This window comes from Amaranthus tricolor, chromosome 13 (genome assembly GCF_026212465.1).
Source record: "Amaranthus tricolor cultivar Red isolate AtriRed21 chromosome 13, ASM2621246v1, whole genome shotgun sequence".
Taxonomy (NCBI): domain Eukaryota; kingdom Viridiplantae; phylum Streptophyta; class Magnoliopsida; order Caryophyllales; family Amaranthaceae; genus Amaranthus; species Amaranthus tricolor.
The window spans coordinates 6,308,186-6,320,785 of record NC_080059.1 but is presented as its reverse complement, the minus strand read 5'-3'; the positions used below and the strand labels follow the sequence as shown (position 1 = coordinate 6,320,785).

The 12,600-nt window shown below is 32.7% G+C and overlaps 2 protein-coding genes across 4 annotated transcripts; one reads left to right on the top strand and one right to left on the bottom strand.

Moving 5' to 3' along the window:
• The first annotated feature begins 2,504 nt into the window (after nucleotides 1-2,504).
• Nucleotides 2,505-6,362, top strand: LOC130797960 (uncharacterized). Its single transcript, XM_057660766.1, has 2 exons — nucleotides 2,505-3,636; nucleotides 6,273-6,362. Exons 1-2 carry the CDS (start codon nucleotides 2,573-2,575, stop codon nucleotides 6,319-6,321), a joined length of 1,113 nt encoding a protein of 370 aa, XP_057516749.1. The 5' UTR covers nucleotides 2,505-2,572; the 3' UTR covers nucleotides 6,322-6,362.
• LOC130797959 (pentatricopeptide repeat-containing protein At3g26540) lies at nucleotides 6,205-12,392 on the bottom strand. 3 transcript variants are annotated; one of them, XR_009038998.1, is made up of 3 exons: nucleotides 10,572-12,392; nucleotides 10,329-10,458; nucleotides 6,205-6,503 (listed from the first exon to the last, which is right to left on the bottom strand). XR_009038998.1 is itself a non-coding variant. In XM_057660765.1 (2 exons), exon 1 carries the CDS (start codon nucleotides 12,264-12,266, stop codon nucleotides 10,626-10,628), a length of 1,641 nt encoding a protein of 546 aa, XP_057516748.1. In that variant the 5' UTR covers nucleotides 12,267-12,392; the 3' UTR covers nucleotides 10,324-10,458; nucleotides 10,594-10,625. The 3 variants fall into 3 exon arrangements, 1 of the variants encoding a protein (XP_057516748.1); XR_009038999.1 differs by lacking the exon at nucleotides 6,205-6,503 and adding an exon at nucleotides 7,573-8,199; XM_057660765.1 differs by lacking the exon at nucleotides 6,205-6,503 and having other exon boundaries at nucleotides 10,324-10,458; nucleotides 10,594-12,392.
• Between the last annotated feature and the right edge of the window lie 208 nt (nucleotides 12,393-12,600).

The window sequence follows — 12,600 nt, the reverse complement described above, 5'->3', positions numbered from 1 at the left end:
AATTTATTTAGAAAAAAAATTAGATCAATAAGTTAAAAGTCGATAAAAAAGTTAATCAAAATAAGTAGGTCGTTTATATTGACTTAAAGTCAAGCTTTTAAGTACACTTAAAAGTCACTTACCAAATAATTTTTTTGTTGTTCGAAAAACTAATAAGTCAAAAACAATAAAAAAAATAGGCAAATAAAACAACATCGCAAGCAAAAATTGGTTGTAGAGCGTTTTTGTTGAAAATTAAATATTAGAACGCACAACTCAGGTAATAAACATGTGCAAGCAAAGATTCACAAAGGTTCAACAATGAGACGTTCTCCTTGGTGACCTTCTTGTACAGATTGATCAAAACTTAGAAGTTTTTGATTCAAGTACTCAAAAAAATAGTTACAATAGAAATTATAGAGATAACTAGGAATGATGTGTTATGAGCATAGAGTTTATCGTAAGTCAATTAGGCTTTCAACTTTAGTCTTTGACTTTTCTCTAATAATTTGATGGATAATGGAGGGATATGATTTATAGTAAAAGAGCCCTAATCAAATTATAATAATTATGTTCTAATAAAACTCTTAAAAATATAGTTTATATTTTATGTATGAAGGGTTAAGGTTGTGTTGTATGATGCAAAATTGAGGATTCAGCTTTACTGAGTTCTTTTTATTGTAGGAATTTCTCTTTATGAGGATCTTTCTCAAACCGAGTACTCTTTGGCCGCATCCTTCTTTATGAGTATGGGTTACCGTCTTTTTTCCCTCCTTAAACCTTAAACATAGATCCTATGGGTGGGATACATCGAATACAATGTCGATGGTGATAATAATGATTACGTGCGACTCTTCAATCTCTTAGAGACAATTTTATAAAAGAAAATTAAAGATATACTTCCTCCTTTTTTTTAATTGCACTCGAAGACAATTTGGCACTATTTATCAATGTCACTTAATTTTTATATTGTCGTTAATTTATAGGTTAAAACATAGTCATATAAGATCTTGTTAGAAACGTCTCAATATGAATTTTATTGATACTTAATTTCTGTATTTTTCAATATGTATAATAAAGATATTAACAATTAAATTAATATATTTAAGACGGGTAAAAGTGTCCTTAAATATAAGTAAAAAACTAAAAAAAGTACAAACTAAAAAAAGTAAAAAGATGTTTATTATTGTCCATTATCATGGTGAAGAAAGAGTAAAAGGGTGAAAGAATGGTTAGGACCGCTAAGAAAGAAATAGTTAGGCCACCCGTAATGACAATAATAATGTTGAATTTTGAGGGGTCACCATCAAGGCTTCCTTTGCGATTGAAATTTGCTGACATTTTACCGCCACGTGGGCGCCGCATTTTGCATCCAATGAAAATAAGCTGCCACGCCCAAATTATTGTATGCTCCTACTAATACTCCTAACATAACCGCATTCAAATTACTCTCTTTGCCCTCTCTCGCTAACAACTTGTGACATCATCCAACACCTTCTGATACACTTGGGTCCCTCACCTTCTTTATTTTTATAGAACCAATCTATTTGACAAATGATTATTGGTCGAAATTAGATGTTTCATTTGGATCACTATGTTGATTTCGAATTAGGTGTTTTGAGTCGATTTGAAATCGAATTTTATTTCCATGTTGTTTTTTATATAATTGTAAATTATTTTTTAAAATGGGTTAAATCTGATTTAGTTACAAAGTCGGATAAATTTCGGACTATCGGATCTATTTTGAACACCTTTATCGAAACTGTCAACTGAAATTGTTAACAAGTTTGATCATCTAGAATCATTAATTGATTACATTTTGCTAGTTGTGAAGCCAACTGTTATGAAAATATATGATAAAATTAATTCTTAATTATTAACTGTTTATTTGAGAAAAATTAAGTGAAAATACTAAAAGCAATAAAAGTCAATGAGTAATAACTTTTGAGTTTTTATTTAAAAGTTATTTTTTTAGCTTGTTTAAAAGTAATTTACAAAATATTTTTTATATTAGTTTACCAATCAAAAAAATTAAAAGCCTAAAATTAACAAAAGAATCTTTTGTTTACAACCTTTATGTATTAAAATATGTATTATGTTAATTTTTTGGACTATTAACAAATAAAATTCAACCCAAATTGATGTTTTTGTATTAGAAAAATATAATGATCAAGTGAGACAAGTCAAATTTGTCACAATATCTAATTTACTAAAATAAATTTTATATTTTTTATACTTACAGAATTGAAATATTAACAACCAACGTTGCAATATCCAAATATTCAGATAAATTTCGAATATTATATATAAATGATCAGGTCAATCTCAATACTTATATATACGTAAATTCTTTGACTATTTAATTTAATATTCATATACAATCGAATTAAATAAATCATACTCAATTTCTACTAATCAGATCAAATTTAAAAATCTTAAATTACAACAATAGTGGCGTGTCAATCCCACCACTACTTTACTATATAATAACTCACGTCACTAGTTTTTTTAAAAATAAGACTACTTCAACACCCAAAAAAGGTAATAAAAAAATAAGTCCAAAACAACATAAATATATATTTTTTTTCTAAAAATGGCAATTGACAACCTCCCTAATGCGAGTGACGAGAGCCGCCTTTCAGGCGCATATATTCGTAGTCTCGTCAAGCAACTTACAACATCAACACCTTTAAACACAAACCAAAATTCTAACAAAAATAATGCTACTAACACTATTGTTAGTGACCTAAATCAAGCCGTGACAACAAACAACGGTCAAAAACTAGGCATGGCTAAGCCAAACAACCACCCACAAGGCCACAAGAAACAAGTCCGAAGGCGACTCCATACGAGTCGCCCTTATCAAGAAAGACTCCTTAATATGGCGGAGGCTCGAAAAGAAATTGTTACGGCTCTTAAATTTCATCGGGCTGCTATGAAACAGGCTAATGAGCAACGACAAAAACAACAACAACGACAATTAGAGGGCCAGTTAGTACCTCAACAGTCGATATTTGAAACAATTAAAATTAAACATGAAATTCAAAATAATATTGAAGTAGACAATTTTATGTCAAATCCATCGTCATTACATAATAATAGTAATTATAATAATAACTTTTGGGGTTTTTCTTCTTCATCATCATTTAATGAAACCCTAAATATTCCATTACCAAATCAAACCCTAGGGTTAAACCTTAATTTCCAAGCTTTTACAAACTTGGACACTAATTTTTGTCATAGTAATAATAATATTAGTCCAAATCATTCATTTTCTTCATCAATGTCACCTTCATCTTCATCTTCATCTTTATCGACCCCGAGGTGGGTCGATAGGATATCGAAAACGACGACAACAGATGTTAGTCATGGGATGCATCCTACCCTAGATGAAGAGGAGATTGCAAAGATGAGATCAATAGGGGAACAACACCAAATAGAATGGGATGATACTTTAGATTTGATGAAATCAGCTTGGTGGTTTAAGTACCTAAAATCGGTGGATTTTGATAAGGAAATTAAAAGGGAAGAAGAAATTTATTCCAATAATAATGAAGAATTGATGGAATTTCCCGCTTGGTTGAGTGCAAATAATGATCAATGCTTTTTACAACAACATCTTCATGATTCTTGCTCCGATGACACTACTTTGCCTTGGTAACACCTTCTTTACCCTTCTCTCTTTTCTAATTTAATTTAATAAGAAAAATTATCAGAAATAAAACAATCTTTTAATACTTATTTTCCCACAATAATATAAATTTTTGATCAATTATAAATAACGACACCAACTTAGAGGTATTTCTCTGAGTATTTCTAACATGTTAAAAATCAAGCTATAGGAGATTATATGATAAAAATAATTGTACATTAGCTAATAAACTAAAGTTGATATTATTTTAGGAAAAATCAACTAAGTTGATGTTATTCATGGTTAATCAAAAGTTAGACACTACTATAAGAAAATTAATAAAAAGTTGATTATTCACAGTAATTTTTTCTAATATATCTAATCTTTAAATTTTAAGAAAACATCGTATATAGTGGCGGACTCAAATCATCTCAACTATTAATTATTTTCGAATAATTTTATCTTTAATATGTAAATTTTGCTTCCGTTATACCCGATATGAGAAAGAAAGGTTGAGACTGTTGTGGATTGGTGATCCAAATCACTATGTATGCTGGGTGTAAATATATTGTAAAAGTTAACATTTAAGAAATAATTTAAAAGTAAAATTATTTACGAGAAAATTTTAAATTATTTTTGATAATTTTTTGTAACTTTTTTATTTAGATATTTAAGAAATATTATATTATTTTTTAAAAAAATTCAGTATAATTTATTATTTTATTATGAAAGATGGGAATTTCGAGTCGTTACATAGGTCGCCAATTATATTGTATTAACTTTTTTGGTTAATGTCAGATCGATGCTATGGCAAGGTGAATTGAGTTATGTGTTTAACTCAACAATAGCCTTAAGCTAAATTTAAATTTGAGTTTCAATTGTACTTAGCTTTACAGAAGAATTAGTTTAAGTAATTGTTTAAATTAATTATCAAAATACATAAAATAGATAAAGCTTAAAAGTTAAATATTTAAGTACAAAATATGCTGAGAAAAAGTAGGGGAGAATTAATGTGAATAATGTTTAGGGTAATATTTCATATTTTCTATTTTCTCATCAGCAATGTTAAATTAGGCTGGACTTATTGTGAATGCCAACATATTAACGGGGGGACACAAGTGCACACACTTCATAAGCCAAGGAGATATATACCATCCCAAAACCATATGGCAATGGGAAGAAGGTCTCTAATAGCTTATAAAGTGTGCACACTATTTTCAATTTATCGATGTGGGACAACTCATCCCAACACCCCCCTCACATGCGAATCCCCGTCAAGTTCGCATGTGGGAGTAATCAATTAGGGTAGGAACGCCATTCTTTTCGAACCTACCATTTTTAAATTATTGATCGAACCATCGGCTCTGATACCATGTTAAATTAGGCTGAACTTATTGTGAATGCCAACATATTAACAGGGGGACACAAGTGCACACACTTCATAAGCCAAGGAGATATATACCATCCCAAAACCATATGGCAATGGGAAGAAGGTCTCTAATAGCTTATAAAGTGTGCACACTATTTTCAATTTATCGATGTGGGACAACTCATCCCAATAACAATGCAACATTCAAATTTTCTATTTCAATAGATTAGAGGAAGTAAAGCAATCTATATAAATATATAGATAAATAAAAGAAAAAAAGTTAAATTATAGTAAAGAAAATATCAAATTAATTATATAGGACAAAATATAAATTTTGGGAAAACATGTGGGACATAGGGGTTTATAGGAGCACAATGATGCACTTTATGGGACTTTTTTTTTTCCAAAGTAATTCATAAAACAACTAACTCTATTTTTTATATAAAAATATAAATAAGATCCACTAGCTTACTACTAAAAAAAAAAAAATCCAAAACAAAACTAAAAGAGAGTAGTCTACTATTGACGAGACTTGCAAAGATGTGTCACAAATTATTATACACTTGGAATTAAGAGGAAAAAAAAAATCATTGTCAAATATATTATTGTAACATGGGCAAAAATAAATCTAATCTATATAGAAATTTAGATCTTGTCTCAATTAAAATATAAATTTAATTTTATCAGATTAAGATTTTGGGTTTGATTAAATTTTTACTATCTTTTTCCTTTTCTCGACCCCTATGTACTAAAAAATAGTCTATCTAACAAAACAAAGTAAATACATTAAGTTTTCCTTTAAAAAAAAAATAAATACAATAAGATTAGATTTTAGATTTTACATGTCAATAAATATAGCTATGTCCAAACTGTCTTACAACTATTAATTTTTGTAAAGAATTTTCTTTTGGATATTCCTTTTTGTTTATAATATTTTATTTCATGCTGCTTTAAGTATTCAATTTTTGCATAATTATCTACAATTATATGCTAATATAAATCAAAAAAGTTCTTTATATAAATATATATTTTGAAACAAATCAGTCAATGATACTTTGATTGCATAACTCATAATATCCTCATCTATCTATTAAGCTATCTATATAATGATCAAAGCATGTTTTAGCTTATTTTATATATTGAGCATAAATAAGATTTATGAAATTAAATTTGTTCAAACTTATAATTGTAAAACATTTTTTTTTTATTCTAATTTTCAATAATATTTCTTCTTTATAATTACTAATTTTTACTGAACAATTGATAATTTCTAAATTGTTGTGATTCATACAGGATGGATATTGGAGACATTGATGGCCTGGATGATGAGTGGTTATCTTAACATTTAGGTCCTTAATTACATGGAATAATAATAGTGGAAAAAATGCACAAAAAAATGAAAATTGCTAATTAACATTTCAACGAAAAAATGGGAGGATCGGTTTTTGTCTCAGTTGGAGAGCAAGTACAACTTTTCAGAGGTTTTGTCACCTAGCCTTTTGTCCTTGCCTTCCCTTGGTGCACCTTGTAATAAAAAAAATGAAGAAATGGATTAATTAGTAGCAAATGATGTATGGCGACCAACCTTTAGTTTGGAAAAATAAAGGGTTTGCTCTATTATTTTAGGAGAGAAGCATACCATATATTGGAGGGGATCCTATTGTATGTCTTGATTTTTATATATCAAATTAATTATTAATACATAGTCTTGTTTGAGTAATATACTCCCTATATATGTCCTTATGGTTTTGCCCATGTTAGTAAAAAATGGTTAGTTAACTTGTATTTAAAAACTAAACTAAAATAAAATTAAATGAAATGAAAAAAATAAGTGAAGAGATGATAAGAGTTAATAAGTTTATTGATAAGATTACAAGGTTTTAAATTCAAATTCAGTCTTACTTTTTGAATCCTACTATTGAGGAGTGCTAAAAGCAAAGCGAAACGTTTGATGTCTTACAATTCACTAGCATTATTACTTACCTTATTGAGTCAAATCAAATTCATCCATTGATGATGGTGGATTTGGGCACTTGGCATCTTCTAGGTTGCATAAAGGAGAGCAATGTTGAGGAAGGAAGAGAGATCAAATGCGGAGAGAATGGAGCAAGAACTTTTGTGAATGGTGCTCGAACTATCGATTGCTCGACGGAGTCAAGGTGGCTCAATTGGGCAAAATTGCATATTGCTCACAAAAGGTCATAATTTTCTATGCTTCGCATGCGTGATCATCTTGGGGATATCTTTGTTGGTTTGCTTTGACCCCTTTAGCCTTTAAAAAGGGGGTCCTTTGGGTCAGAGAAGAGCATGGGATAGTAAGCAAACACATGTATATAGATTGTTGAATTCTTAAAGAGAATGCAAGAGCGTTTGTAGTGAGGAAACTTTTTGTGAATGCAATTTAGCTTTAGAGGGTGAGCTTGGGTATTGAGCGTCTTAATGTAATTTGTCGAATTCATTAAGTAATATAAATCTTTAATTTTGGATGGGATACAGTAAGGTACCAATTGTCGTAAATTTGGACACTCAATGGAAGAGAAAAATTATGAAAATAAAAGAAAACATAAAAAACTAGAACACACACTAAACTAAGCAAGAACAAGAGAAAAAACACAAGATTTAACGATACCTTGAGGTACCCTCCCCCACATACAATAATTTGTATTCTTAATTGGAATTCAACAATTACAATGAAGGATAAACTCACAAAATGCTCACTTTCTAGAGCTTACGAGAGCTCCAATGAAGTTTCTCTCATACAAGAAAATGTCTCTCACAAGGTTCAACAAACACTAAGCTTTCTTACACTCTTCCTTGTTCATCTTCTCACCCAAAAAAACCCCCTTTATGACTTACAAAGGTCAAAGGAACAACACATAGGAATCCCAAAAGAATTGCACATAGGAAGCACGAAAAACAAGTATCTAACATCGATCGAGCCATCTCCCGATTTTGTTACTTTCTTGCTTGAGCAAGGCATGTGTTGCACACTCGATGCACCTCTGTTTAATCCCTATTTGTCACTTCTCTTGCTTCATGCTAATGGAATGTGGCCTCTCTTGCATCTTCATCCACGTCCACACCAATGGGTGATTTGGTTCTTGCATCAACACCATTAAACACTTGCCTCTTGCTTGAGTTTGCATTTGTGTATGCTTTGTGCGTCTAGTGAGCTTTGTTCTTCTTCCTCATACCCATATCCGCTATCCAATTTGTGTGTCTATATTCACAACAATTGATATTAGAGCGAAATTGGTGATCCTTGGTGTATTAAGAGTGGTGAATTGGAGAAAGTTGGATAAGAGAGGGATGGTAGAAGTGGTCATATGCCCATAGGGCTTGTCGAAGCCATTGGAGTTTGTTCATGGAGTTCTCAAAGGAGAAGGAGAACTTAGTAACAATGGTGGAAAAGCAAAGACAGTGATATAGTCTTTGTTGTTGAAGGTTGAGAATTTGGAGGAGGCTACTAAGTGTAGTAGCATTGGTGAACCTTGGTGATGAAAAGCATCCAAGGACGGTATTGAAGAGAAAATTGGATTCAAGAAAGCAAGGGTTGGATATGGAGATAAGACATGCTACCATTGCCACAAGACGGATCATATTTAATGTACTTGCTATAAGACGAACAAAGATCTTCTGAAATTGAGATGTTTAGTGAAGATGAAGAAAGCAACCATGATGAAAGAGGGAAATTCCAATTGAGAAGTTGCAAGTGGCAACTACTTTCAAAAAGTGGGATGTAAAGAAGAAAGAGCTCCAAAAAATGAAGATGAGGGCCCGGCCAAGTGATGGAAACGCATTGTGATTTTGATGATGGTCATTGTTGATGAGCAAGTGTGACGATGGTGGTGATTATGTGTTTGACTCTAGCTTGTTTTTCACTTGTGTATGCTTTGAGTTTCTTGTGGCTTTGTTCTACTTCCTCATCCCATCTCCATTTTCCAATTTATGTGCCCGTATTCATAACATACCTCTTAGGCGTTAGCTGTTCTAACGCTCAATCTCGTAAACTAAAATCTCCAGCATAAGCATCTAAACCTTCTTACTCAAAATTAAGCCGAGACTTTAAAAATACAAGTTTACCGACATTCCTTTATCTTTGACTTGTCACAACCCTTATACCTTCTGATATGACCAAGTAGCTGAAAACTTTTTCGATTTCCTTTTCCCAGTTCCTACGTTTTTTCTGTCTTCAGAAAACATGTTTTGAAACCAAGCTAGAACAGAAGATTTCCGGGCATTGATTTAAAACCTCTTTGACAAATCTGAATCTCTTACCATACCAAAACATTCCCTCACAATAACTTTTGGGAAGGGACTGACTCATACCTTAAAGGATTTCAAAAATAATCCAGCATTATACCCAACAAAATGGGTGTCACTATGACAAGCTTACCAAGTTTTATATACTATTTATTTTGGATGTATCTTTCCCATAGCAATAACTTTTAAATGACTCTGTTGAATCAAGAGCCAATTCCCACCTTATTGATGATGATTTTGAGCACCTTGTAACTCATGCCATGTATTGCACACTTGAGAGTGTTATGGAGTGCGCCATGGGATATGGAGTGCTAAGGTTTGGGTCACTTAATGAAGTGATTAATGATGATGATCTGGGGTGTCTTAGTGAAGGCAAGGCACGAAGATTAGGAGGGTTTGAAGGCTGCTCAACCCATCGAGTGTATGAGGCTCGATCGAGCCTTAACGCAGGAGCAAGGCAGTAGGATCAGTGATGTCGCTCGACCGGTCGAGCCCTCCCTGCTCGATCGAACGGTATGCAGCGAAGAAACAGAATGTTTTCTGTTTTATGTCCGATTTTTGTGGGCTTTAAGCCATTGGTCTTAAGGCTCCCAAACATGTCTTAGGACTATATAAGGGGTCTTAGGAGTTTATTAGGGTTTATGTGAGAGCCTAATAGTGAGAGATAACTAGTTTTAGCCAAGAGAGTTTTCTCCACTTGTATTATAGTATTTGAGGGAGATTGACATCAAGGTTGAATCTTTTGCTTTGAGAGTGTGTTCTTGAAGCTTGTAAGGTAAATCCTTAATTTATTGTTGAGTATATTAATGATAAGATACTTTGTTTGAGGGGAGGTATCATTAGATACCTCATATTGTGTGTTTTGAGTCTTCCATTGTTGTGCTCTGTTTTTGTAGTGTTTTCTTTGCATTAGTTTGTTTATTGTTCTTCACCAAATATCATAGCCCATTCATAACAGACTCATATTTAACCAAAAGTGAACATAGAAGAAGAATTTTATCTTTTATCTACTAGAAATCCAAATGTAATCAGTGAATGTGGTAAACTCAGATTATAGTATCAGAATCTTGATCTAAAATGATGTACCTTAACTGATAGTTTGTTGAATATGGCTTTGCCATGACACCATATTACCACTCAAATCACAGCATGGTGTAGTTGAGGAAGTTGGTAAGAGATTTTGAGTGGGCCAACAGAGCTCATTCCTTCCATTTTCCTGCATATGCAGAAACAGTATTAGTTAGTAAACAGAGAATTTACAAGCTCGGAATCACGAGAAAGAGTAAAGAAAACAGAGAACATTCATTCAGTGTATCGATCCTGACATACGTTCGTCTAGGCATTGGAGTACCTAATGTGCATCAGTTGTATCAATATACACATCTACTCAAGATGTCGACATTTAGAGTACATGTTAAGCAAAGAATGTAAGGCAAAATCGTCTATCTCATAGCAATTCCTTATCATAAAACAATGCACTTCTTTCCCTTGCTTTAGTGCTAATTTGTTAGCACAAGTTGAAAGAAGAATTGCAAATGTATGTTCATTGGGACTTGTTTCCTTCAGCATCTCGCTGAACATATAAATAACATCTTCACTCAAGTGATGCCGGGCCAAAGATGTCAACAAGGAGTTCCATGATATCGTGTCTCTCCGACCAGTTATGTTACGAAAACAAGTTTTAGCATTTCTTAACCCGCCACATTTTCCATACATGTCAATGAGTGCATTGCTAACAAATAGATCAAATGCGAATCCATGTCGGTAGATGCACGCATGAACTTGTTTACCAAACTCTATGTCTGAGAGTGCAGTAGAAACCTTTAGAACTAGGTTATAGGTTATTGCATTCATTTGGTTGATTTCATGACACATCGTGAAAATAAAATTCAGGGCTTCCTCCCATTGGCCTAAGTGTACATAACCGGCCAACATCGCATTCCAAGAGATGATGTTTCGTTCAGGCATCTCATCGAAAAGTGACTGAGCTTCTTTAAGTCTTCCAGCCTTTGCGTATCCCGAAGCCATACAAGTCCACAAACATATATCTTTAACACAAAGCTTATTGAATATCTTCCTAGCACTCACAACATCATTGCATTTCATGTACATATCAATGAGTGAGTTAGCAATTTCAGCATCACTTTCATATTTACACTTAATCACAACACCATGTATTTGAACTCCCTCTAAAAAGCCCCGCCTTGCAGAACACGCGATAAGAGCAGTACAGAAAGTAAACGTCAATGGCTTTACACCAGCTTGAATACTACCAAATAACATAGTAATCGCTTCTCTGTCATTACCCACCTCCAAATATCGTCTTGCAATCACATTCCATGAAACATCATTCGGACAATCAATCTCATCGAAAATCCTTTGAGCATCAACAATGTCATCACACTTCCCATACACATCAACTAAAGCACTAGCTAAGATCACATTCGAACCCAATCCAAGCTTCAATATAAACCCATGAATAGCCCTCGTAAAACACAATCCCAAAACAACTCCAAAAGACCCAAGAACACTAGCAAAAGATACCTCATTAGGGGACCACCCAGATCGATTCATCCTCAAAAATAGTGATAAAGTTTCCATGGAACCCTTTTGCGAGTATGCAGTTATAAGGGCATTCCAACTACCTCCATCTCTGTTAGGCATTTCATCGAACAGCTCACGTGCATCCCTCAAAGACCCACATTTACCATAAGTTTCAATAGCCCGATTAAGCAAAAAAGTTGGTGGAGGATCAAAGTAAGTAACCAAATGCGACTCGACCTTACGAGTTTCAACAATGGCGTTATTTTTAGCACAAAGCTGGAAAAGGCGACCATAGAGAGGAAAAGGGAAGGGAAATGGAGAAGCAAAGAGGGTAGAAACCGCTTTCTTGAGGTGACCAGCTTCAAGAAGAGAGAAAATAGTGGTTGTAACGGATTTTGAATGGGCGGGAAGGAGATTTTCAGTGACAATGGTAGTTTGAATGAAACGGTTGAGTGCTGAACTAACAGATTTTGCAGCCATGCCAAATTTGCTGATCAACCTATTTATTTTTCATATATGTTCTGAACACAATTATTAATTTTTTACATGGATTAGTTTTCGATAAATTTTGTAAAAACAATGAAAAATTTGACAAGGCTAAGTTGATTGTATGCCTACGTTAAATCACATATTATGTGTAAACTACATATTAATTAAAAATTTAATTATTTTAAGATAATATTGATCAAGGTTCATAATTATTTTTTACTATGATATCAGATAATAATTGAAGTTTGACTGAATTCCGACTTGTTAATCGAGTAGTGAGACCTCATATCTAAATATCTGTGAAGTGAATACTTGAAGATATAAT

Bases quoted from the DNA above. Each gene is read 5' to 3' on its own strand.
- LOC130797960 (XM_057660766.1), top strand. From the start codon at position 2,573: ATGGCAATTGACAACCTCCCTAATGCGAGTGACGAGAGCCGCCTTTCA. The intron at 3,637-6,272 runs GTAACACCTTCT...TGATTCATACAG, and splicing joins GATGACACTACTTTGCCTTG to GATGGATATTGGAGACATTG.
- LOC130797959 (XM_057660765.1), bottom strand. From the start codon at position 12,266: ATGGCTGCAAAATCTGTTAGTTCAGCACTCAACCGTTTCATTCAAACT.